At 38.0% G+C, this 27,930-nt stretch overlaps 1 protein-coding gene and 1 long non-coding RNA gene across 2 annotated transcripts; one reads left to right on the forward strand and one right to left on the reverse strand.

The window, feature by feature from the left end:
* Positions 1-5,542: 5,542 nt before the first annotated feature.
* Positions 5,543-27,930, forward strand: LOC120752972 (uncharacterized). The gene is made up of 4 exons (XR_009207855.1): positions 5,543-5,678; positions 8,175-8,288; positions 25,837-25,945; positions 27,623-27,930. It is a non-coding gene; the product is annotated as an uncharacterized LOC120752972 (long non-coding RNA).
* On the reverse strand, positions 11,268-27,297 carry ASIC5 (acid sensing ion channel subunit family member 5). The gene is made up of 10 exons (XM_040064818.1): positions 27,258-27,297; positions 24,753-25,059; positions 22,608-22,839; positions 21,364-21,483; positions 20,282-20,431; positions 19,598-19,745; positions 18,079-18,135; positions 15,819-15,987; positions 12,101-12,192; positions 11,268-11,467 (listed from the first exon to the last, which is right to left on the reverse strand). The coding sequence occupies exons 1-10, from the start codon at positions 27,295-27,297 to the stop codon at positions 11,268-11,270; spliced, it is 1,515 nt and encodes a 504-aa protein (XP_039920752.1).

Raw genomic sequence — 27,930 nt, forward strand, 5'->3', positions numbered from 1 at the left:
TTGGTTTATCACCTCCAAGTAAAGGGAAGTTACTGGACTTACAGTCCTGTTTTATTTTAACAAGGCTTTATTTTTCATTATAATAAGATCCTTTCTTTCCTGGAGGAGAGTCTGAAACTCTTGTCATTGCATGCACTGACCTGACCATGAGGGGGGGAGCAAGTAATAAACCAGTTAACAGAACTGGGCTAATGTAACTAAAAAAAAACCCAAAAAGATATTCCATTCCCCAATCTATAGCTGCACATACAAGGCACTGGGGTTTTTCCTACTGTTCTTTAGATGTCTGTCTGACTTTGGGTGACAGTTTGGAAAAACTGCACAGCACATGCTCTCTCCACCAACTCATTCTTTGTTATTAAAACGGAAAGGCTAATGTTCACTTTCATCATAATCAACAGGTCTTTTTGCCAATATAAGTGTTTTGATGATAATGACAACAGTGGAATGTGAAAACAATATTATTATTATGGGATGAAGATGTGTTATAAAGGTTTTGTTCCAGACTATTCCCCATATCCAGCAGTCAGATTGGCATTGTCTTTGTTACTGTTTTTTTCCAGAGATGACTATGCACCTGGTACAGGTTCAACACCACAGGACAACCGTGCTTTCAAGGGCAGCAGTTTTGTGTGCTGAGGGTCTATCTGTTTATATGCTAGACACCTGTGACAGGAAACCTGTATGCCTTTTAATATTGTGGGTTCTCAGGGTCATCTAGCCTTTCAAAAGAGATTATATGCTTTGATAAATGTGCTGTCCAGTCTAGGGCTCAAACAACTGACTTGTGATTAAAACGACAGAACTTTGCTAAGTCCCAACAAAAGGCTGAAAATGTCCATGTTCCTAGCTGCTGTTAATCATAATCCTGAACCTGGAGACCAATTGAGCCAATAGTCCTTGAGCTTTTTCCCCCTGCAAAACATGGCCATAGCATTCAGATGAGAATTAAAACTCTGAGTTAGGTATTGCTGCCTTCAGCACCTATGCCATTATGAGCATAGTGCCTAATGAAGTGTATGAAAAATAAACCACCTTCAGAAATCACAATGAAGTATGCAGTGTATTAAGTGTGAAGAAATGCACATTATTTATTGCAAATCCTAAAGAGTGTGTGTAAGGTTCCTGGAAAGAAAAGGCAGCCTGTTATGCCTTGTTATTTTCAGATATTTTGTGCAAGTCAACTTAAAAAAATGTAAGCTTTCCTACGCAAAGTGTTCAGAAGCAATCCAATTTCAAAAAAAAAACCCCATATAAGCAGGTTGAAGAGTAAGTATCCTTTTCCCACAGAGGGCGTAGTGAAGCATTCACAGCTTCAACTACCTGTACCGGAAATCAAAGCCTTCTTTTCTGTCACATTATAGATGTGTTCCTAGGCAATTTTGTAATGATCTAGCGGATGAAAAACTTGCCCACAAAATAAGGATACATGCCTTTTCACCCAGCCTTTTCCACATCACCCTACCCTTCAGGTTTTGTAGATGCATGTATATATGTGTATACAGACTATACACACACACATTTGCGTGCTACACACTCTTGCACAGAGTAGCATGAGTGATGTACAGACTGCTAAATCTAAAGTCAGCAGCTGTTGGAAGAACTTAATTTCCTGTGGTGCTCAATTCTCCAAAAGACGACCATGGAAATAGCCACTATTTTGCTTTTGTCATTGGAAGAAAAGAAAGATCAACGTTGTTTATAAAGATAAATATTTAGTTTTGAAAGCAATTGCTTCCTTCCATTGCTCATTTTTTAAGTCTGAAAGGAGAGACTAGCTGGGCAAAAGTGCTGGGTTAATGATAACATCTTTATAAGAGACTCAATCTCAATTTTCACTTGGACTTTCTTTTCCAAACCATGCTGTACAGCTGTTGAGGAACACTGTTCATCCTTATGGTTTATTGGTTTTGTTTTTACTAAGTGTTAAATTTTCACCTTACCCTTGACTGCCCCTGGCACCCTGAAGAAAATCAAAAGCCTTTTCCTTCTTGACTGTTAACTCTGCCTTGGACTTCAGATGTCAGTGCAGTATTTGCGGTTGTTTCATCTGTTACTGGTGCTGTTGATGCTATCCAAAACCCATACAACATGTAGCTCATTACATTTTAGTTCAGGAATACACAGATCAGGTGTTTTGTCTCTGGTGTTTCAGTGCTTTGTAATGTAACATCTCTCCTGTAAAAGTATGTAACATAAGCTTCCATTTTAAATGAAGATACAACATTCCAACATCTAAGGTAAGACATGGTTACCATGGCATGGATCTTTGGTAACATTTTAGTAAGGATTATGCAACAACCGTGTTGTTACTTCAGTTCAAGAAAAGGAGTTCAACTTTGCCTAAGCAGCGCTTAACATTGCTATAGCTACATTTACAGGAGGCTCTTAGAAGGAAAGAATCCTAGAAGTAACTAAAGGTTGTTTCAATGTAGGTCATATTTGAAGAGGTAGTTTGTTTCAACCATTTAAGAATTACAAGCCAAAGATACTACACTGACAGGTCTCTCTAAACATTCAAATTTATCATTCATCTAGAGTTTCTCATACAAAGATTTTTTTGGGTCATTTCTGCTTGCATATCAGTTGATTTTATTGCCCCCATGAATGTGAAGGTCCATGGCAAGTGTAACACTGCTGCAAAAAATTTTATCTGGTCTGTTAATTAATTGCTTGAATGAGCTTGGCAGCACTTCAGGAGTGGCTTCTGTTTTAGAGTGCTCACTTTTCTGTTAGGAAAGAGATGAATTCCACTTTTCTGCTAGGAGTTTTTTGCTGACCAACAGTACTCCTCTGCATCTCCTGATGCAGAGTAGTCAGTTTTACACATCACTTTCTGTACCTTATGTTCATTTTCTCTACAGCTCTCTGATAAATACACAAGAATAGTTCTATTGAGATAAGTGCTACTGAAAGTTTCTGAATTGAAGACAGGAATTAAAATACTTGCAAATCAGGAAAAACTAATATATTATTTCCAGGCTGTTGCTCATACCTGGAGTATGCCAAAAGTCCTTGCACCTGCTTCTATTCTGTTCTGCAGTTCTGCAGCCTTCAAACTACATCTACTGTTAATTGTGAGGATGTGGATGAACTGGAGGGACTGATGTTAAGGGAATCTTTGCTTCTTTCCCTCATCTTTTTCTGTAACAATTTCCTTTCCCTTCTATGCATCTCAGTAATGCAGATTTGAACTTTGGGTTGCATTTATGAGAGCTGTTTTACTTGCTCAGTCTGCTTGAAAACATCCACAGGTCATTAGTTACTAACTGCAGTCACTAGATCAGGTTGGAACATCTCCTACTCCTAAACAAAAACAAACAAACAAACAAAACCAAAACAAAACAACATGCTGGAAAGCTCCTTGCTTGTGGAAAAAACAAAAAGCAGCTTTATTCTGCTTGATGTGCAAGTGGGTGAATTCTATCAGTGCTCAGATTTGTGTGTATATATATATATGTATATATATATATATATATATAAAAAAAAAATCAGTGGAACTGGATTGAGTGGGAAATTAGGCTGTGAAAGGAGTAGTCCTCACCCACCAGCACACAGCTTAGTTGGGCAATAACTTTAAGCACTGCTTTTTCAACAATGCTTCTTTCCTTCCTGCATGGTCAGGTCAAACAGATAATCAGGAGGGTGAAGAAAAAGAGACTTGCTGCTTCCTGAGCACCAGGCCTGATTTGGGATTCTCTAATTGTCTGGACACTTACACAGACAGCAGCACTTGGGATGCACCTGCAGAGATAGCCCTGTAGCAGAGGCAGTGTGGCTCTATGGATGCAGGGGACCTGGGCAAGGTGCTGGAGGCCCGGGTCCTTGCTGAGGACTTTATCTTCCATCAGCATCCAAAGCAACAACAGTACCAAGTTGCTGCTTTTCCACTTTTAACAAGAAAAAGAGGGACAGAATTTGAGCACTAAACGATTCTGTAAGCATGGCCAAAAGGATTCTTTTGGTTTACAGATCTGAGAGCTGCCTGGCATTTGTTTTCTGTTCTGCTGTCCTTCAGCCCCTTAGAGCAAATACTCATCTATTAATGCATGTGAACTATGCCTTCATTTTAATTATCAAGTCCTGTAAATACTTTATTTAATTAATCTGTTCTTAGTATTACAAAACCAAATGCATGCATTCAGAATACGTGATAAAAATCAATTCCGCTTGTAGCTTTCTCAGCAGGAGAGCCATTCTGCTCAGCTGATTGCTGAACAATCTCAAAAAATTAACCCTCAACCTCTTTCTGCTGATTATTTGAAGGTAGAAAGCTTTCAAGTAACATAGTATTTATAAATCAAGACAGGGAGACTGAAAAGAAAAATGGTCAAACTTTGTCCTTGATGTAACCCTCCAGAATTTTGCTAGCTTTAATCACTGTTGCATAGAGTTTGTTGTTAATGACATTCATATTGATAAGAAGCTGTTGCATATTTTCCTTACAGGTCATCCTAGGTCTGGTCTTTATATCATGTAAGTTACTGATCAGTTTATGGACTTGTTTGTTGTCTTAAATAAGGCAAAAACATCAGAATTATGCAGTTGAATTCAGGACTATATTTGTTGACTTTACACTATGAGAATGTGATGAGTGTTTTATGTAAGGGTTAATTAATGGAGCTGAAGAGCTGAATTCCATTGCTGGGTGCAAACTCAGTAGATGATTATACCTTTAGAAGGTTTATTTCCTGTTTGGCATCATGAAAGATACAGAGGTTAATAAAGCAGAAGTCTAGTGTTTCCCTTAGCACAGACACTGATCCTCAGCCCTCCTGATCTTCCTCAGAGATATGAACTATACCATCATGAGAAATACTCTCTTCTTCAACTGGAAAATACCTCTTCCCCAAAGAGGTGGTTTTTACCCTTGGGTGTACCTTTGGAATTGAATACTGTTACTAATTTGCTAATAATGTTCTCGATTTTCAGGCAGAGTTTTCTGGCAGAAGTTTCTTATTGGCTTGTTGTACTGAAAACCTCCCATGGAGTCTGCAGAAACTGGCAATGCCAGCCAGTGAGAATTCAGTCATGTGTCAGCAATAAGGAATAAATAGATTGTCTCCAAATATACATGTAAACCTCATAATGCAGTATTTGCTAGTGTCACCAGCAGAGCTTATGTGGGTGATTATTTGCTGGAGCAAACCCAAAGATGTCATCAAAAAAACTGGGTGACAGGAAGTTGTGCTGTCCACATAATTCAAAACCCTTGTTTCTCCACCCTTCTTCATACACCAGGTGCAAAACATGTTTGCCTTCACAAGAGATGCTCCAGAAGAGTCACATCTGTCACTTGACAGTGCTGTTGCTGTTCTGTGCTTACTATTAAGGGTATTTGTTTTGAGACATCTAAGCTTTCTGTGCAAGCCGTGAGAAGGAGAGAAAAGGTAGTTGCTAATGCCTACCTAACGACACTTTCTCATCTGACCATGTAAAGTGGCATCCCAAACACACAGGTGCTTCGAATTGAGGAGAAAACCAGGTGCCTTACAGTTTTTTAAAGCTGAAGGACCTTTTGATTAGGGTCTGCATTTTGTGAAGTACTTCACACAGCAGAGTCTTTGTCTGAACTGGAATACTGGAAAATAAAGAACAAGGAGCAACTTATGCTTCAGGACAAATGAATTATCTAAAATCTGGTGCTGTGCTGCACTCTATGACTTCACTTCCCTCAGGTATTTTTTTAGAATTATGTATGTCTCTTTGTAACAATATTGCATTTTTTAATTTTTTTTTCTCCTACTTGCTACTGTTTGCTTGACTTCCATGTTTAAACAGTGAGCAGCTTCTTATAATTAGTTTTAAAACAGACTTCTGTGATGTTTCTCCAGTCAAATAGGGCTTTTTTTTTCTCATACCTGGTTTGTTTCATGTGGGGCACTGTTTGCTGTTTTTATTTATACGTTGCTTAGCTGTTTGGACTAAAATAACCCTAGAAAATTCCATTTATTCAGACTGCAGGAGTAGATTAAGATGTGATACAGCACTTCCAGACTAGAGCACATGCAATCTATAAGTGAACTGTATATTTAAGTGGGCATGGTCTGAAGTTGTTTGGCATTTTAAGGTTGGAGAATTTCTGCTCAACTCTGGATCAAAGTGTGCAACAAGTAATATGAGTCCTGTGCAGTGGGGCTAGAAACATTTAGGTGTAATTCAGGATTACAAATGTAGTGGGCCAGGTGACCAACAGGAAAATATCCCTGGGCTAGTCCTATTAGCCAGGATTCACTGTAGGCCTTTTAAGTATATTTTCTTTGCAGCTACTGTACACAGAGACCTGTTGGTTACCCCAGGAAAAAGGGTTATATTAAAATTCTTAGCTAAAGTTGTTAGGAGTATCAGTTATGGAAACTGCATAAGAATTGAGTCATTGTTGTGGGAGGCATATGGGTTGAGTTGAGAAACACCAGAAGAAAATTTTCATTTTTAATGAACTGTTTTTGCATGTTCTGTGGTATGTGTGCAGCCCTGACAAACCCACGTTTTTTACAGCTTATGCATGAAAGCATTCCTTGTTGTAACTGTTCCTATTTCTTATCTTCAGCTGATTCACAGTATGTGAGGGATACATCAGCAATGGTCAAGTGTGTAGTCATCAATCCTGCCTTGCACACCTATTTTCCAAGTCTTAAACAGGTAGAAGTAGATAAAGGAAATCAATGCTGTGCTCAGATTGAGACACACAAGGGACACAACATGTTTATTTAGTGTTCATCTCTAACTCAAAATGGCTAAGGTGAGTGTGGCTTTGAAAGTGTCACAAAGTAGGCAGAAATACTAACAATTATAATATGGACTATCATTCTTTCCATTGCAGACCTTGAAGTGTACTGGAAATGTTAGTAAATTTTCTAAGGCTCAGGGTTATTTCTTTGAAAGTAACCCTCAAGAATTAGTAAGGCAAAACAAGATACGCACTTAACCTGGCTTCCAGCTGCAAAATGGCAGGCTTCTCTGGAGATAGAAGCATTTTAGTATTCACTCGGGAAAGAATAGCTACATGTGTGAACCTCTCTCTCCTAGTTGTGTGGAAGTAGTCCTGATCCCAAAAGATGCTAAAAAATAACCAAACCAAAAAACAGAAAAAACCCACCACCTTGGGTATTTCTGTCCTAAGATGAGATAGGTGGGGATTCCCTGTTTATACATCAATTGTATGTGTAGTGGGAGGAGCCATTTAGAAATGTTTGTGTTCTAAAGAAGCTTTCCTCCTTGTGGTGACTGCTTTTAGTGAGGAGTCAGCAGAGGTGAGAATTTCCTAGTGGATAAAGGGACAGAGTGCAAGAGGGTTAACAGTGCAGGCTGGCCATGAACAAGATGTGATGCTACTCCTGGATCTGCAGCAGTATCCTCACCGTACAGAACTTATCATTTTTAACCCTGTTATAATTGTTATCATTTATAACATTTTGACATTGTACTAGGTAATTAATACAGTATGAAGTTGGAGATATTTCCTGTATCCTGAGTTTATTAAGCACACCAACTGCCAACACAATAATGTGTTTAACTCTGGAGACAGTTAGTATGACAAGGTGTACTAATGTTTATAGCCTAAAAAGGGACATTCACTTCTGTGTACAGAAGTATGAAGTTCTGGAAACACTTCATACTTTGGGAGACAGTGTGAGTGAAATGCTATAGTTTATGTTGGTCTGGGAGTTTTTAGAATTGCATGATGTTTGGATTTCCAAAATACTAAGAAACTGCAAGGCAATGTTTATTTGTAAGAAACTTGGCTGTTTCATGCTGCCATGAGGTACTGCTTAGGTGAGGAAAAGTTCTTAAGTTTTGCCAGCACCAGATTCACACACAGTGCAAACACTTGTATTTGGTCTAGGGTGTAGGCACAGCTAACTACCTTCAAACTTGACTGATCATATAGGGAAATAATTTCTTCCCTCCCTGTGTAGTTTCATCTTAGAGTTGGTGAGGATAATTATTTTACCTTAACCAGCACTTTCTTAAGCACCTTTAGATCAGCTGGCTTGTGTAAGTTCCTTAAGAAATGCTTTGATCAGCTTATTTTGATGCAGAGTGGGGATGGCTGTATACTTTGTTTGTTTTCTCAGAAATCAATCTAAACATAGTGCTGCAAAGATGATGTCTCTTAGTTCAGTCTAAATAATGGCAGGGTTGCCAGCAGTTCCTTTGAAATATTTCCCCAGCTGATACATCATTAACCGGCGGGAAACAATCTGACTTCAGTTACACTGAGAAATTCTATAATAGGTGCTGAGAAATCAACTGTGCAAGAGAAACCTCGTGAACAGCAGCCTAAGGTAAGTGGGGCATCTACTGGTGAAAAGTTGCAGTGAATTAATCTACTCCATGAAAGTGTGCTCCAAATCCTTCTGTACAGGCCATTCTGTGCATTCTACATTTTGCTTTGCTGAATAAGCAAGTGCCAGACCTGTTTCCTGGACTGTTTGGAAAAGAAAATGCAATTTCTTCTTGAATAGTTCTTTACTTTCTGGCACTCCTTTAGAAATGTCTGCCATGTATATTGCAATAGTAGTCTTGTGAGACAGTTAGAAGAAGGGAAATGAGCTAAAGAAACTTGTCAAAAGGTGTGATTCATGTCTTTAGCTATCTCCAACCTTCCCCACCCCAGTCTCTCATGGCCAGTTTTCTGATAGTTTATTAAGTCTGTGTTCATTGTACCAGGAGCTCTGACACTGACCAGCTGCCCAGGGGTTGAAAATGAACACTCTGTATAAGGTAATTGAACAATACTCTATGAAAAATACTTAGAAAATTCATAAGGGACTGCAACTCTATAAAATCCAGAGCCCCCAGACACAGGTCTGTTCCTATAACTAAATTGCCTCCCTCTGTTCTTCAGAAAATGTATGCAGCAGTGTGAGATTCTCTACAGCATTAAATAAAGTTCAATGACTTCTGCAGGATGCATTTAAAAATGGTGGTTTTTTTGTTGTGTGGGGTTTTTTTTTGTTTTGTTTTTGTTTTGGTTTGGTTTTTTTTTCAAAATTCTATGTTGCATCTCTTTTTGCACATTAGACAAGGACTTGGGAGGAGCCCAGGGGGGCTTTCCCAATCATATAAAACTAATTGTTAGGACTACCATTTTAGAATCAATTACTATGAGAAAAGCTTGCCAGTATGTTTACTTGGAGCATGGATGTGCACTTGTGAAAAGGAGAACTGAATAAATAAATGGCAAAATAATGGTAAACTAGGAGGTGATCTGTTCAAACTTAAAATACCTTGCTTCTGCTGTCCTTATAAATACGACATTGTCACACATCCAGTAAAACCAGACATTTCCTTAACACTTTTTAAGATTCTATTGCCATAATAGAGGAGTCGTCACACATCAAAATACAGAAGCACCCTTACTTCTGCTCTGCTGCACAGCCTACTTGCTAAATTTAGCTGTGCTGGGGAATCAATTGCATTATATAATCTTATCACAGACCATTGCTGAAAAAACCCATCCAAGTCTGTCACTTGACCTTGGGCAAAAACAAGCCTTTGTGCTTTCTTCAGAGATCCTTCTGCCACATATGTTAAAAGAATATGTAACCAAGCCGTGATTTCAGCTGCCCTTGTCCAAAGTCAGTGGAGTAAGCAAAAGTCATTTTAGTCTTGTTAAACAAAGCATACATTTCAGTACCTTCCCTTTCTGTGGATTGGTGCTTTTTTTGGCTGATTTTTTAGCATGTACTGTGCTTCATTTCACTTGAACCTTTGGACAGAAACAATACCAGTTCTGTTTTATTTAGTCCTTACAATACTAATGTTACTTTATTTAGTTCTTAGTAGAAGCAGAAAACCCCAAATGATTGTGATTGATAGCTGCTTTGATCTCTGAAATACAAGGTGTGTTAGATTACTATGTTTAAACTTGACCAGGCTTTTCTTTTTATCCAGAAGTCAGATAATATCTGGTTCCTACTTCCAAACCTGTAATTTCTTTTGGCTTAAGAATTCTATAGTTAGAAACTGTTTGAGGCTGGGAGAAGTCTTTAGAGAAATACAGGAAAACATGCAGTATGTTTGCTCTGTTCTTTCCATTCTTCCTCTATGTTGTCTAGTACACTCCTTGGACAGTGGGGTTAGAATGACATTTTTATAGGGCTGCTGAGCCAAATGTGCCTGTCCGTGGTAATAGCAAGGGGGAAAAGTCCCAGCAGAAGTGGAGTGACCAGTAAAAAAGAACTGAGAAAAAAATCTTTGAGTTATGCTTAAGGTTACAGGAAAAAATCAAGGCATCTCTTTCTAGGCAGCAAAAACATTTCCTGTGTCTCCTGAATTGCAGGTCCTAGGGCTTATGTTGAAGGGAAGCTGTTGCCAATGATAGCCAAAGGGTAGCATTTTCATTACTTTATATCTGACCTTGGCTATTCAGTAAATGCATTTATTACTTTATTTAATCGCTGTAGTCTTCTTGAAAAAAAAAAAAAAAAAAAAAAAAAAAAAAAAAAAAGACTAAACCACTACTGCTCGATAGGCCCAAATAGATGTGGGCAGTAACAGAAGTTTTTCTAAACACTTTTAAAGAAATAAATGTTCAGGAAACCTGAATCAGCACCAAAGCTACAAAATTCTTACACTGACTCATATTTAGTAAGACTTAGATGAAGCTTTCAGCCTTTATTTTCATTTTTCGTGGCATTAAACATTGAACTTGACCCATGTTTGCCCACTTGCCATCCACTTGGATGCCCTGTGGTTCTCTACAGTAGCTGACAGACTGAGATTTTTTTTTTAATGTGTTTCAGAGAGATAGTACTGTAAATTTCATTGCTATTAGGCACATTCCTAATTGTTCTAGGTGAAGCTACCATATTCTTTACTGGAATATGTTACAGTGATAACCTACTAGAAGAGTTGTTAATAAGGAACCTGCATTTTAAAAATAGCAATGCTCCGTATTTATGGTAGTCGAGAAACTTCTGGGAAATAATTTGGTATGTTTATTATTTCTCATCACTCAAAATACAGAAGATAAAAACTGAGTCATGAATGCTAAATTGTATCATTTGTCAGCATCACTTGCTATGCTAGTTAAAAATAATATTAAAAGTTAAAGATTGCATTTTACTTTATATGAGAAGGAAAGTGAGACTGTGAAATGCACTTTTTAAAGTTATTTAGCACAGTTAAATAGTTTTAGGGAATAAAAGGGAGAATAAGGAGCGCAGAGAAGGGAGCTGTGTAAAATATTACTGTATCCTTTTTATCTTAAGAAGAAAGGGAATTTGCAAAACCAATTAGTTCTGGACTTCTACAAGCCACTAACATTCTTGTATTCCCCGCTCTTTTTCCTTGTGTGTTGATTGGTTCTGGGATGGATTGTTCCATTGAGGCATTTCAGGGGCTTTCAAAAGAAGAAAGATGCACATCCAACAGAAGTTAGTAAAAATGTACTCTAGCAGTTCTATGATTGTAATCATACTGGCACCACAAAACAATCCAAGCTGGCCACCTACGTCGGCTGTAATAGAAGGAAATAAACATGTGTCATCTGAAGCATCTGGTTTAGTCTAGCAAGCAAACAAAATCCTGCCAGTCTCAAGTGTTAAATAAATTCAGTATATGTAATCCATCACTTTAAGAAAACAGAATTAATATTCTTAAGAATGTTTACTGAAGAAGACTAATGTGGTTTTGAAAACTCTAAATAAAGCAAGTACAACACAAGACATCCTACTGTGAAACAGGTACTGAAAATATTTACTACATCTATGCCTTTTTAGATGTTCCCTTGCTCCTCATCCCCATGTTCTCCCTCTCCTCTCCAAATCCCCAAAACATCACTATTCTTACAGTCCTGCCTGTGATAGGCAATAAACTAGTGCCAAGCTTAATTATTACTCTCAGCTGCTGTCCATACTAAAGCTTCTTTATTGGAATGACAGGAGACAGTAGCAAAAATGACCATGAGACAGATGTGATTATTACTATTATAGTATAAAGATTATGGATTCTTGTTCAGAAGCCCACGTATTTTTTTTAATCAGGAAGTGAGAGAATTAGGAAAATAGGTATTTTTTGTTGTCTGTTTTTTTTTTAATTATTATTATTAGATTAATTATTAATCAATAATAAATATTAAGCATTCACTTACCAAGCAAGTCAGAGATAGTCAAGGCCTTCTGTTGCTGTGTTATTTTGTAGCTCAGATCATGGTATTTAATCTCAATCTGCACAAGATTTTGCCTAATGATGAATACATTGTGACAGTTAGGAATGCTGTTCATTTTTGCCAACATCTGACAGCATGGTCTGAGTTCAGGGTGGGTGATGGTGTCTTTAATAAAATATTAGATGAGTGTTATCAGAATCAGTTACACAAGGGAAGTAAAAAACCCAAAGTCCTAATAACAACAGCACTTTATCAGGAGTAGATCTTCCTGCTGTGTTGAAAAGGTAGCTCTAGATCTGTACTGTGGGATAGGCTCATACTTTTTAAGGGTCACTGAGAGAAACTTGATTGGAAATGTCAAGCAAAGTGTAGCCTGCCTCTCTTAATTATGTGCAACTGCATATTTAATTGTGCTTATTTCAATCTGCACATTTGTGCAGAGCAGTGCTTGTCCTAAACTTGGATGTTCAGTTCTACCCTCTGGTAGTAGCCTCACTTACCTAATTATGTTCCTGCCTGCTGCAAAAGTGGAAGAGCAGGCAAATAGCAATTGGAGCAAGACCTGTGTTGTTACTGAGTGAAGAGCTCCTCTTTGTGGTATCTTGTCTACAGAAGGACACTGCCAAGTCTTAAATTGAATATAAAAATAATGGGTTTGGAAGAAAACAGACACAAAAACTGATTGCACACATCATGTCAATGGCTCGGTGTCCAAGTAGAGTCTTTGGACCAGCGCTGTTTAACATCTTTTTCAATGACATGGACAGTGGCACTGAGGGCTCCTTCAGCAGGTTTGTCGATGACGCCAAGCCGTGTGGTGTGACTCACATGCTGGGGGGCAGGGATGCCATGGCTTCAGAGGTGAGCCTGTGTGAACCTCATGTAGTTCAGCAAGGCCAGGTGCAAGGTACTGAACCTGGGTCAGGGCAAGCGCAAGTACAGGTTGAACAGAGAACAGAATGAGAGCAGCCCTAAGTGGAGGGACTGGGGGTGTTCATTGAGGAGAAGCCCAACGTGAACCAGCAATGTGCAGTTGCAGCCCACAAAGCCCAGACTGCATTGAATGAAGAGTGACCAGAAGGTTGAGGAAAGATGGAGTAGGGGGACAGAATGGAGCTCCTGGAGTGTTTTGTTGAGCCCTGGGGCTCCTGTCATAAAAAGGATGCAGGGAAAGTCCAGAGGAGGCCATTAAGATGATCAGAGGGCTGGAGCACCTCACCTATGAGGATAAGCTGAGAGACTTGTGGCTGTTCAGCCTGGAGAAGAGGAGCTTCTGGAGAGGAATTATAGCAGCCTTCTAGTACCTAAAGGGGGCCTACAAAAAAACATGGAGAGGGACTTTTTACAAGGACATGTAGGGATAGGACAAGGGGAAATGGCTTTAAATTGAAACAGGGTAGATTTAGATTAGATATGAGGAGAAAATAATCCACTTTGAGGATGGTGAGGCACTGAAACGAGTTATCCAGAGAAGTGGTGGATGCCCCATCCCTGGCAATGTTCAAGGCTAGGTTGGATGGGGCTTTAAGCTGCCTGATGTACAGGGTTGTATCCCTGCCCACAGGGGTTGAAACCAGATGAACATTAAGGTCCCAACTCAAACCATTCTATGGTTCTTCAGAAGTGTTGACAGCTACAAGTTTTTGGATTGACAGTGACGATGAGATCATTAACAATATCCATGAAAATAAAGTATTTTCTATACAAAATCATCCCTTCTAGCTCTTTGGGTGATAATTCTGAAACTCAGGTAGCACTAGTGTATAAAAACAATCTTATTCCCTTAGATTCTGTTAGTAAGGCTCCTACCCTTGTAATGGATTTGCTAGCAGAACTATCCAATAAATATTTAACTTTTTCTTCCTTACATTTGCAGAAATAAATACATCTCTATGTTTTATAGTTTGAAATGTATACTCATTAATGTGCTAGCAAGATTCCTATTGGTTAAGGCCTAGTAACAGGAGAATTTCCTGTATGTTCCCTTGCTTAACTGAATAATTACTGAGTTGCACATGATGTTTAAGGACAATAAAATAATCAACAAAGATAAAATGTCCTCAAGGAATTAATATTGTTTGCATATAACAGCAGGTTTAATTTTCATAATGTTCATTGGGAATAAACTTTTTACTAGGGCCTGTAGATATAGGACAAGAGATAAGAATTGTAAACTAAGAGAAGGTAGATTCAGACTAGGTATAAGGAAGGCATTTTTTACAACAACGGTGGTGAAACATTGGAACGGGTTGCCCCGAGAGGTGGTGAATGACCCGTGCCTGGAAACATTCAAGGTTAGGTTGGACTGGGCTCTGAGCAAAGCGATGTAGATGAAGATGTCCCTACTCTTTGCGGGGGAGTTGGACTAGCTGACCGCTAAAGGTGCCATCCAACCCAAGCGTTTTATGTTTTGGGTAGTTCCTGTGCAGGTATAAGCAATGCAAGCATTTGCAGACTGGTGACTTCAAAAATGAGAAAGCTAAAGTCATGGAGACAATGAAACTCATAGATATTTCACAAATCAAATTTTCTACAGTTGTTTATAAACATACTTTCATGTTGTATTTACTGTGAGTTGATGTAGCACCTGCCTTAGTACTTATTTGTACTGCTGACATCTCTGGGTATAAGAGGCAATTCAGTGTATGAAACTATTAAATTTTCTTTGACAACTAGATCATATCTTTCTAGCCAAAAAAATAAATCTGTGAATAATTAATTTTTTATACATAATGCTTGTGTTTGCAGGGAAGTCTGGTGTCAATTCATTATATTGTAACAGTAAAGCACATATGGTCTATTGAAGCATAAGGGCACATGGCATCTCTGAATTTAAAAGTATGCAGATTAAGTCAGTGCAGTCTGCATGCTGAGCAACACAGCTCTATGCATAAGTCCTGTCACCTTTTCCTGCATGAAAGATGTAGTCAATACTGTTCAGATGTTTTCCCACTGGGAGGTATCTTCTGTTGAGTGGAGACCTCCTTTTTCTGCATGGTGCTTTCAATCACACAACCATCCTGTTTCACTCTTCTGCTACCTCGCGAGAATTAATGTGATACCAAAGTTTTCATAAATAACTTTTATAATATAAATGGTATTAAGAAATTCTTCTAACAATAGAAAATCTTATTAAACCTGTGGCATTGCTACTGCAATAAAACCCAGGTCTTCGGTGCTTAAAAAGCTTCCTTTGGGAAATGGGCTGAAAGGACAAAAACTTTATATAGCATCTGTTTGTGTTTTTCCATTGCCTTAATTTGTGGAACTGTGAAGGTTTATCTTTTCTACTGAATTGTTTGTGAATAGGTTTGATAAACCTGCTTTTTTTTTTATTCCTAATTGAAACAGTGATCAAAAAAATTTGTTAGATTAGCTACAGGGAAGGTAATTGAGACCTTTACTTTGTAACTGCATTATCCATTTTTTATATTGCTTTGTTATCCAGTCTTAGGTGTATCTAAATATATACAAATATATATGTATCTATGTGTATAATCCACATATACATCAATATGGATAAGAATTTGTATAAATTGTAGCCAGTTTTGTCCAAGAGATTATGTTATCTCACAGGCAGTGATAATAATACCACATATGAAATATCTTTTTTAAGGTCATATTTGCATCATATGCTCTGCTAGCATGGTTAAAAGGAATCATGAATTTCTTTGCTCAGCAAGGTGTTCAGCAGGATTACCTGATGTATTCTGGGCTTTTCTTCAATTTTGTAGAAAAATATTTTATGGCTTTTTCTCCTCCAAAGTTTGAATAGGTGACAGTGGTAGGATAATCTGTTTCTTCACATGGGGCAGGACAAGTGGAATTATGCGTTCCTACTGTACATAATCCTTTTATCTCTATATCATCTGAAATTTCAGAAGAAATAATGTATATAATATTTCTAAAAACCCACAAAGTTTAAAAACTTTAAAAAAAACTTACTAAATTACTTTTAATTGTCTTTGAGAAAATACAGATTAATTATCCCAAGAAAAATGAATACTTACCAGTTTTGAAGGACCAAATAAGTATTTGCAACTGTCATTTGGGAAACTGATGCACAGAAACAAGGGCTGAGATATTTTTCTCACTTTTTTCCAAAGAAATACACCTCTATAAGTATTTCTGTCTTCATTGGGGCATTATGTGCTTATTATTTCTCACTCACAGTTAAACAAAAAGACAACAGAAGACTTTCCATGTTCTCTGCCAGAATTCTAATTAAGTACTTAGGTACGTATCCTTGGTCTTGATGCCTTAATGCCTGCCCAGCTCATTTCAGTGCACAAAAACAGCTGTTTATGGTTATCAGATGATAGCAAACTACAATTCCAATTGTAGTTTGCTATTATCTGATAACTATAAAGACCTTGGTAAGTTAAGTTCACTTTTCATTAACCCCTGCCTGCCATTTGATAATTGGGCTTACAACAGCTAAGAAGGCTTAGGGAAAGCTTTATCTCTTCAAATACCAAAAAGTCATAAAATTCTGCAGGTCTTGCTGTTCGTGAAGGTGGGAGGCCATTCATCTAACAAGGAATTACAGAAAATAATCATTACAGAAATCTGGGAAAGCTAGAGAAAAACACTGTGGATGAAAAATTGTAAGGCATAAATGTTTCCTAAATCATAAGCCATCACTGTGAGGTGAATACTGTAATCTGCTTGGGATGCTCTATTTGTCATGTTTGTGGGGTGGCAGAGGTTGTGTCTGTTCACTCTGCTTGTGTGCTTCTCACTTTTGCAAAGCACAGAGGAGGAGATATCTCTGCCTCTTAACTGATGAATTGAAATAGTCTCCAGGGATGCTGGGGTTGTAGATTTTATTCTGGAGAAGCAGCCTTTAGAGTTCTTAAAATAACTCTCTTAGTAGGTCCTGCAGATACTGGACAAGTGTGCTGTTACCTGAAATTTTGTTATCAGATGTCTTTTCTCTCCTACACTGTCAAACGAGAATATACCCCTAAAATGAGATACTGGGGACCATATATCTATAAACCTTCTGGGATCCACCTCTGAATCCTGTCAATCCTTCAGAGGAATTTGGGGTCATTTTTGCTTATTGCTCTGTGGTTTCTTTGAAATCTGGTCACTGAATATCCATTAAGTAAAATAATACACATCTTTCCTCATGACAGGCTTTTAAAGATCATGGTTATATAAGAATGTGAACTTAGTGGAATCCATTTCAAAATAGCTGCAGGAAAAGAAGTAATTGTTCACAGTAGTAGATCTGGCCTGTGTGTTGCACGCGCCTTATCAAAACAGTTCCCCCCACCAACTTCTGAGTTTACTAATCACTCAGAGAGAGTCACATTACATAAAGGAGACCAAAGCAATTAAAAAAGAAAGTTTTCTGAAGTTAATGAAAAGTTCCTTCTCAGATTACCATTTTAAGTATTTTCCAGTCTGTTGTAGTGATTTATAAATTTTATACCCAATGTGTGCAGATTATTTGTTCATGGAAAAGGATTGCATTTGGAGCGATTTCAAAATTTATCATTTACTTTTAAAAAGATAAAACCTTGAAGTCCAGTGATTTATGTTTTTACCAGTTAACAAACCTGTTATTACTGTGCTGATCACTCTTCTTGCACAAAGAATACAACATTGGATCTAGAAGGATACCATGAAGATGTGAAAATGCTAGCCAGAGGCTTGCTAATTGAAAACAGATTATTTGGATATTCTTCCATTTTAAACCATTTAGATTGCTAAAATAATTCTTCTATAAGGTTTATATAGATACATATGTATACACCCCTTTTTTTTGTTGTTGTTGGTTTGTTTTTTAATGGGCATATATTTCATACTCTGTCTGGTCTCTGTTTTCAGAATATTAAATGAATTGGGATGTACTCCATTTCAGATTACTTTCAGTATTTTGGTTTAATTGATAGAAATTGTCTACTATTTGGAATTTGCTTGGAAAACATGAATATGAAGTTGTTACTTACAGACTGCTGGATAAACACATTTGTAAAACTTCAGCAAGTCACATTCGGTTCCATTTCCTAAAAATAAATAAAAATATATAGGAACTTCAATTAATCATCTAACCCTTAGCTCTATTTGTACTAAAAAAATGTAATGTCATCAAAGTCTGCTCACCACTTCATGTTAATGATTACACAGCTGAGAAATCAATTCAGTTGGGCACAGTGCAGTTGCCAACAGCAGGAGGGGTACAGAGTGAAGAGACACAACAGACCAAGCCAGGAGGCTGCTGTTGGAGCAAACACCTTCATTATGTGTACCTGTCTGAACTGCCTTTAAGCTTGTGGCTCACTCTGTGTTAGCTTTCTAAAGACAGGATTTTCTGCTTTCCCTAGTGGAAGGAAAAAAAAAAAAAAAGGCAGATTTATATGTGATTACATCCCATGTGTTTCTGCAGGACTAAGGGGTGAGATAGTATGCTAAGCTACAGCAAAATTTTCAGATTTCAGATGGCCTCAGCTTCACCCCATTTTTAATTTTTTTTTTCCCTCACATGGGAATGTTGTGTAGCAGTTTAGCACACAGTTGCAGAAGGCATTCCTCTCCTTTTTGTAACTGTCCTTGTATAAAGCTGGATAAAGCTGTCCCCTCGGGCATGGGAGACCCAGACTTAATGTCCTGGGCAACCCCTTTTCCATGACACTTTGCAGAAGACCACCAACCTCCTTTCCCAGGGATTCTCAAACAAACAGGCTAGAGATTACACATTAATGGGTCTGCTTTAGTAAGAGCATTCTGCCTTGCTTGAGCATATTTAGAAAATACAAGTCAGAAAGTGCAAGCTTTCTTGCGGCTTTTCTTGTCATCTGGTGGCTTTCTTGCCCACCAGTAGTGAAATAAGAGGTGCAAGAGCAGAGATTTGGGGTCCAACTATTGCTTTAGGTGACAGTATTGTTGTTACATTTAATGCTGAAAAGGTGTGATTGTGCAGTGTTACTGCTTTACATTTCTAGAGTGATTAAGAAGCCTGGATACTGTAGGGGAGTATTACAGCATGCACCTGGTGCTCCACATTTGAGGCTGATTAGAGGGCTCCATACAGCTTTTTGGCTTTTGTAGCGCCTTTGCTGCTGCCAGGCTCTTTCCATGACTCAGGTTCTGTCTTCAAGCAAGCTCTTCTGCTGTGGTTGCTGAACACCTGCCTGCAAAGTAAGTTGTCTGGATTACGTGTGAAAATATGCGCCTTCTTATGGATTTAGTTCCAGCTCCTTGGGAAGTCAGGTTGAAGACTACAGACTCATTTCACACTCCTGAGGCATAATTGTTTCTATTTTTTGGCCTGTATCCTAAGAATAGACAATGACCCTGATGCTAGGTCTAGGCTTGACCAAGTATCTTGCTTGTGTCCTTGGAATTTTAATTGATCTCAGATGAAGCTTTCACTCAGATATGCGCTCTATCTCCTTGGCTATTCAATAATATGTGAGGTGTTCCGAGAAGATGATCAGTGTGTGGTATGATTATAGTCCTGAGAAATACCTGGAAGAATGAATGGCAAACAGCCACACCAGTCCTGTATGTACCGGGCTTTGCATTCCAGCAAACATCCATTAGTACTATAAATCTTGTGGTACTGAAGCTTTATGTCAGGCTTGCACTCTCCCCATGGGTATTCTTGGATAATTGACTGTAGGGTAATAACAAAAGGTACAGTTTTTGTGGGTCTGTTTTGAACGTAGGTATTGCTTTTTCACGTTTTCAAGTGCTGCAGGAAGCCTGTTGAAGACATAAGCTGTAACACTGTGATTTAATTAGAAGCAATTACAGTTCATGCTCTTGGGATTCAAATTCATCTCCCCTCTCTTACAGCAAAAGTAGGGCCTGATCAGACAGCTTAGTGCAAAACGGTACTCCGCTCTGCTTGCGTTCTGCTAGGAATGTGAAACTCCTTTAATGGTAGAATGTGTTGCTAGGGAAATTCTGTGGTTTATCGTTATCTGTCAATGAGGCTGTAAATTTACAGGAAAGAAAGGCTGACTTTGATAGGGACAAATTAGGAAAACCAGTCATATCCTCCCCCAAACAGCAGTAATTCCATTTGTGTCTGGAGGAAATGTTATTGTTTTGGAGTCATAATAAATATTTTACATTCCAAAATGTCTAATTCCTTGTCAGTGCTTCAGAAGAGAATTAGAGACAGTAAAAAGCGCTACTTCCAGTTACCTTCAGCTGGCGGATTGCAACCTGTGCGTGCATCCCCACTGGTGTCAGTAAACCTAAACCATCAAAACGTGGAAGCTCTTGGGGTGAATGGATAACAAAAGTTATTCCAACATCAGTGTAACCAAGAGCAGGTTCATCCGTGAATTTGTCCTAAAACAAAAAAAATTGTTTAAAGTAGTTTTGGCTTTGCTTACCATCTGAACTTTTAGCTATATTTATTAAGGCACTATGCTACTTAGTAACATTTTTGGAAATTTACAGGAAAGTATAGAAAGAAACTGACTTGAATTTCCTTTGTTCATTATCTCCTTGGGTTTCCTTCCAATTGCTATAAACTTTTAAAGTTTTTATTCCTTTTGGCATCCCCCAATTTTAACTATGAGAAGTCATAGATGAGCATTTACTCATAACTTGGAGATTTGTTCCTTTTACTTGCAACTACCCACCACATTTTAGCAAACTTTCCATTATTTTCTTCAGAACCTTTCACTCCTGACTCATAATTCCTAGAGAACAAAAGCCAATGTCTAAGTCATTTATCAATCTGTTAGTTTTCTTCCCTGTTTTCACAAGGTGATATTCCCTGTTTTCTGCTTTTTGTTGGTCAAAGACCATTCTAATGTCAGAAACAATTTACAGCTCAAAGACCAGGTCTTGGATGGCACTGGGCTGCTGCAGCTGCTGTAACTAAAATTTGGTGCTACTTAGAAACTGGCACCAGGTGACCTTCCCTCCTGGGCCTTTTATTAAAATGTATAAACTGCTTGTATAAAATTAAATTTCTCTTCTGATGATGTGTTTCAGTTGTGGGTGAACAGTGCATGTACAAGCTCACTCACAACCTTCTTCCCCTTAGCTGAGGACAGAGTCAATAATAATTCTGTCCTTTTAAATCTCTATTTGGGTCTTTCCTTTAAAATACCCTCTCACTTGGAAAAAGTCTTTATTCTGAATTTTGTGCATGAAACTCTGGAGGTCTGTGTAAACGCAATCAAATAAAAGTTCCAAACCAAAAAAACCCCCTCCATTAATTTAAAATTTAGTACATGATTCATTGCTTATAACACTTAGGACAGCTGTACCTGCTGGACATCAAAAAGCAAATGTAAGCCTCTTCCAGACAAACTCACTCTTCTTGCTGGAAGATCATTGTGATTAAAAGTAAAGCAGTTTCCATATTCAGTGAAAACATGTTCAAAATCCTTCAATAAAGGAAAAGAGGGAAGAGTGAAATGAAAGAAAGAACACTTGCAGTTCCCTTAGTTAATTACAATGCAAGAGAGGGACTACCGGGGTTGTCTTTTTCCTCCAAAATCCTTAATATTACAATCAGAAAAGTAGTAATTGATGAAATATTCAAAAGTATTTCATCGCTTTCTACAGAATATGAACTTTGAAGGAGAAACTTCACAATGTTTATTAATACTTATGAGCTGCTCAGAATAACTTAATGAGGTACTATGTTATTTCTATACCTGTTACATTATATAGAAATTATATACTAAAAAATAAATTTTTAATTTTTTCCATTAGTTGCTTAGTGAAGCCTGTTTAAAAACTAGATGTCATGTTACATATGAAAGTACAATATTTGAATTTTTTCCCAAAGCCGCCTCATAATTTAATATGACTGCCTCTCATTGCTTTAGTTTTAGTTCTTAGCACTATGTCTTCCAGTTAAGAGAAGTCTCTAATGCCTGATTTTAGAAACTACAGCATATCAAAAGGTTTGATTTAACTGAAAGGATATAGACTTTACTTCTTTGTTCACATTTGCTGTTTAAATTTGGGAATTCCTTTACAGAAGAATTGACCTAAACATGGGATGATCATTTTTTTTTGGCTGTTGTCCCAAATTCCCAAAGATAGGCTATTTTCATTTCAATATTTAAAATTCCTGTGGACTCTGCATATAGTTACCCTGGCTGTCTAAATTCTTAACCTCAAGAACAAAACTGCAGAATCACGTCATGCAAAAAGCTTCATTCAAATTGTCCTTCATTATAGGCCACTGCTGGAAAAGGTTGTTAGATCCAGCCTGGAGGTATGAGAGCTTTCAAAGGCTGCTGTCTGTGCAGAAGTGGCATTAGGCAGAGGGCAATTTAAGCTGAAATCCCATCTTACTGCTCAGAGAGTCCAGCAGGCTGCCTCTGCAGTCAGTGGGAGAATCAAGGCCCTCGGGGTAATTTAGAGCAGGGCTTTTGTTCCCTATTGTTTGACTATGAAGGAACATAGGACAGCAGCTGGCAAAGCTAGATGTCTTAGGTTGAGTATAAGAATATATCCTCTTCCTCTGCATGCTACTGTTTTAATAAAATAAACATACCTGCGGATAACATGGCTTTCCAAAAAAATCACATTCTAGCAGTGTGCTGCTGTTCAGATAAAACCCATTTTTCCTTGTGAAGTCTTTGATGCTGAAGTTTTGGTTCCTGAGAAGGAAATAACTTAACTCCTGGAAATATTTATCTTCTATAGAAAATTTTTTGAGAATTGCAGACACAATGTTCCAAATAAAAAAAATTTCTTTCAGGTTGCTCACTGCATGAGCTTGAAACCTGTCAGTGAGAAAGAGAAAGAATTGCTTGGGATTCTGTAGTTACAGGACTGATCTCAGGGCTGCTCAGAACTGTGACACAATTTGCTGTCTGCTCACAAACTATAAATGATTCTTGCCCACTGGGTTGCAGTTTGAGCTCTACAGCATGAATAAACAATATAGTCTCTATCTCTAGGAATGTATCTTCCCTATCTGGAAACAGAAAATAGACACCTTTGCATGGCTCTGGTCAGTCATATGGGAAACATTTCTGTTGTGTGTGGTTGTTTATTTAAATTAAAAGCCAAATCCCCTGAGTAGATTAACCATTCACATAGGCCAACAACCAGATTTGTAGAACTGATGACAAGCTGAACAATTGCTTTTACATGTGGGAAACTAGCTGAGAGGAGCCGTTCCTTTCAGAAAAGATGCTGTGTTCCTTAATTTGGAAAACTAATTCTACGCGCATTTGCAGCAGTCTCATGACCTGCTCTACTAAGGCATTGCACCCCACTGTAGGCAGTGTACCTTCCCATGAACTGGTGGCACGGTGGTTTAAATCAAAGGTGATCTTTACTCTTTGAGTCCACTTGAAAGGTCTCAAAAACATGATGAGACTTAGGTGGTACTTTCCTTATGTACAGCATTGAAGTTATTTATTGAAGTAATGTTTTACAGAAGTTATAAGTTTGATGAGAGAATAAGCACAAACGAAACTATAATGCCAAGTTCTTCAGAATTGATGTTTTATCCTATTTTTTAAGATGTATTAATGTAACATATTTGTGTAATAGATCTTAATGCCCAGTTTAAGGAAGATTAGTAGGAACAGCTCTTCACAATTGAATTTGAGTTAAAAAAATAAAGACAAAAGGAGTGCTGTGCCTCTTTGTCCTGCTAATGATAAAACCCCCAGGTAATAAAGAACAGGAGGGGAGGATAAGCACAGCATGACTGGCAGATGAATATGGCAGCAAACTGTTACTTAGATGGGAAAATGCCATGCTCAGTAGCTGACTCCCAACAGTGTGCTGCTGCTATAGTTACAAGGAGTGAGGCAGGTTCCTAACAGCCAGCCCACTGCAACCAGAGGGACTTCTGTCTGCAGTGCACGTTGTGTGGTATTAGCCAGGGTAGCTTTTTGCAGGTAATGGGAGGTGGCACGGGGAGGCAGAACAACTTCAGTCTTTGACACTTGGACTTCTGGCTGATTCTGCCAGCAAAAGGCAGAAAAGAAGAAAAATTACTATTTGAGGAAAAGAAATGTAGATAAACTTTCTGTGCTTTTAAAACTGTTCCTAAATTAGGTATTTTCTCTAAAAACCAGGCCACAATTTTATTAAATTATTTTTCAAGTGGCTGCACTGAATGTTGGCCCCTGTCTTCAAATGTAGAAATTTGTAGTGGAGTTCTTGCTTAGACACATGATTTCCAAGCAACCCAAATGCCTTCCTCCTGCAAAAACCCCAGACACCAGCTGGAGTTTAAAGACTGAGCATCTCTGAAAAAAGAGTATCTGTTTTACCTCAGATTTTTGCCTTTGCATGAGGTTTCTACTTAAAATCATTTGCTAATCTTGCCTTTTATTTTTAACTTGAATGTAGCTGATGGCTGTCCCTTAGTTATACTGAAAAGCAACACTCGTACATAGAACACTACCACCAGAGGAGTTTTTCTATTCCGACTTCTGCAGTAAAACTTAAAAATCATGTCATCTGAAGGAAAGGGAAGATTATAAAAGCACCTCCCTTTCTTGTTTCTCATACTTTCATCTTCACTTAAGTGTCATGTGGTGATGTGGAAGACATGCCCCTCATTAGCCATATTTTCCTTGGTTTATGTGATTAGTCCAAACAAATTGTGGAACCTGGCTGCTTTCAGATAAAGATGCATTGTGCCTCAAGAGCAAACAACAAACACATTTTTTACCTGTTCAAGTTGCAGAAGGTCACAGCAGGGAATTTGACGTTTTCCACATACTGGACCACCACTGTAGTTGTGGTTGGCCAGCTGAAGTAGTAGATGAAGCGACTGCAGATCTGCCAAATAACAATGGCAAGGCAGCCTACGACTATCAGCAGCCACAGCACCCTGCGAGCCTTGCTCTGCTTGTGGACAATGTTATGCACACCATGAAATGAAGTGGATGAGGCAAACTCCTCATGATATTTCCTTCTGTCTTCCAAATCTCGCAGCAGTTTCTTTCTTAAACACAATCGTATCTTTTCCATTATTCCTGAATATGAAAAAATGTTAATTTTTTTTTAAAAATAGCATTTACCTAATCACTTAAAAAAGGAGTCCACATAATTCTGATAATGAAAAGCAGATGTAAATTTTACCTTTAATTGTAAATTCTCTCTTTAAGTTATGAACTTGCTTCTGAGGATGGAAGAGTTGCATGCTAAGAGATGAACTCAGTGCTGACCTAAGTACAAACTATATCTTGCAGTATTTCAAGTCTACAAATGTTTAAGTGCTTTAACTTAAAAGAGTAGTTCTAATTCTGGGGACAAAATTGGGTTTTGACATACCTCAGGGGTCTAAAACCACAGGTTTTAGCTGAGAGCTTACGTGAAAAGTTAAACATCTCATTTTTACAGTAACAACCCAATAAAGGACTGGTCCTTCACACGTGCTCTGACAAATAAGGTTAATATTGGATGATATAGAATGATATGAAAGGGAATTTCACTCTTTCACTATTAAATTTTTCAGGATAAGACTTGGACAGTTGCAGGTTCAAAAGAATATCTAATCTCATTTTCTTAGGTTCTTACTTCTCTGATTCCATAACTTTGAAATGGGATGGATTTAGTTTTCATTTGAGCCATTTTTTCTATAAACTGATATTAAAATAAACCAAACCAAACAATTTTTAAATCTAAGTTTAAGGGTTATAAGAATAATGAATGTAATCAATGCCTGGAACTGCAGTAACTTTCTTATGCTTAATGCCAAATAATCTTTCGGATGTGGATTTAAATATCATTTTTTCTCCCAAAATATCCAGATGAGGGAAACTTCATGAGATATTTTTCGTACCTTGTCATAACTGGATCACTCATTTTGCAAAGTGCTTCTTTTATGGATTGCGATCCGCTACTTTATTTTGCCATTAAGTAAGTACATAAGAACAATAAATCAAAGAAAGTTTGTGAGACAGTTATTAATATCTGGAAATGCATTATTTAGATCAGTATTTAACAGCAATTAAATGCTTCCATTCTTCTGTTTTTAACCAAAAATTAGATATAATAGTTTGCATGTGTGGTAGGAAGAGAATACAGCCTTTTTATGACTGACTGACTTGAGGCTATTACAGCTGGGCAAAGGAACAAAGAAATGTTAAAAGTCATCTGCCAGGGGCACATCAGCCACGTCGTGACCACATCAGTACTCTGGGGCATTTCTTTACCCACAGTCTCTGGACCGTGATAATGAAATCCCAGATGGTGCTGGAATTCAAAATGCTTCTGAAGAGAAAGAATTTACTTTATGTTGTTCTTTTAAGATCCCTGTAAGAGCTTTGATCCATGTTACATAGTTTACTATGACCTCATTTTATCATCAGACAGTTTTCCACTACAAAACTGTTCAAAATTTCTCTCCTAGCTCTAGTGACTCTTGGAGTCCACTGCAAATCTGTTCAGCCAAGTTTGGTTTTGTACATTGTGCTGGAATGGAGAAGACTTCTGGTTTTGCTGTAGACTTCTCTCTCACTAGCATGTGGGCAGTGGGATGAGTTCTTTGCTGTTGCCCAAAAAAGAGCAGAGGGAGAAGTGCATTCCATCATGTCTGCATCTGCTGCCTGTAGACTCCAACAAGAGATCACAGGCAGGTCAGATCCTTTTCTCCAAGGATAACACTGTGAGTGTTTATTTCTCCTACATGCACTGTGCTAGGCATGAGAGTGATAGCATATCCCTACATAAAAGTCCAGTGCCATCAAAAAACACTAGCTACCTTAGTCAACAGAGGTGTAATTTTGAATCTAAGCAAACATGAAATTAAGCTGTATTTCAGCTCTTGTGTATAGCCTGTACTGTAACTAATAGTAAGTAGAAATTATGTTTCACCTGAGAAAAACATTAAAAGTTTTTCTTTTAATGCGTAGGATTATATAGTAATAGCAGGCTGCTGCTTTCATTGCCACTACTCTGGAAATGTCTTACTACTTCCAGATTTCTTTAGAAAATGCTGCTTAGCATTTGCCTGGTTAAAACTGTATTAGCTTTATTCTAAATACACAGAGGCCCAATAGCTAAAGACTTCTTTAATTGCTTAAGTAAGATTTTTTTTTTTTTTTGTACAAGATTTTCTGTCCTCTCCCTTCTTTGTTGTATCTTGAAAAGGTACATTATTGCTACTATTGGACAATATGACAAATAAGAAAGCTCTTGGTCAAGTACTCTAATATACCTAGTCACGTACCTTTGGCATCCGATTGAATGAGTCTCCTGAGCTGGTCCATGAGGCTGGGCTTATTTCAGTCAGGGAGGGATGGATAACAAGCTGCCTTACCACTGGGATCACTGCTGGGTAATGGCTTTTATAGAATACTTAATGGGAGGTGATTCTCGATGGCACATGGGACTGGGTAATTTACCTGCCGGGGTTGCTATGTTTTGCTTTTTATTAGTACAGTCTGCAATATGCAGGAGAAGATAATATTGCTTACAGGATCAGATGTACACATTTATATACATTTCAATTACTTATTATGCTAATAGTAGTACAAGTGCACTTGTGTATTGCATCACCTTACAAATTTTTCATATATTTTTCTTTTGTTTTAGACAGGCCAATTATCTTTGCTAAAATACTGTGCTCTTCAGAACTGACTGGCTTCTCTTGAAGTAAATAAGGAGTCCCTTCCTGGTCCAGAGGACAGTAAATTCTCTCACCAGGCTCCCACCAGGAACAGGATGCAGTTCATCCACACTTTGAATAGCTGTCTTCATAACTAGCTCCAGATTTCATGTTCTTGTGGACATTTCAGCAAAAATGAGCAGTTACTCCCAAGAACTAACCCTGTAGGCAAGGATGAATATAAATGTGTGGTCAATCGTTCCAGCAAGGCCTTATGCAAAAGTACAGAGACTGC

The sequence above is a fragment of the Hirundo rustica genome, chromosome 5 (genome assembly GCF_015227805.2).
Source record: "Hirundo rustica isolate bHirRus1 chromosome 5, bHirRus1.pri.v3, whole genome shotgun sequence".
Classification (NCBI taxonomy): Eukaryota; Metazoa; Chordata; class Aves; order Passeriformes; family Hirundinidae; genus Hirundo; species Hirundo rustica.

What these genes read in the sequence shown, in the direction of transcription:
- ASIC5 (XM_040064818.1), bottom strand. Translation starts at nt 27,297, where the DNA reads ATGGACCAGCTCAGGAGACTCATTCAATCGGATGCCAAAG. An exon ending in ATGTGTTTATCCAGCAGTCT is followed by an intron (nt 15,988 to 18,078) that starts GTAAGTAACAAC and finishes CTGAAATTTCAG; the next exon opens with ATGATATAGAGATAAAAGGA. An exon ending in AAAAGCCCAGAATACATCAG is followed by an intron (nt 12,193 to 15,818) that starts GTAATCCTGCTG and finishes ATTCATCATTAG; the next exon opens with GCAAAATCTTGTGCAGATTG.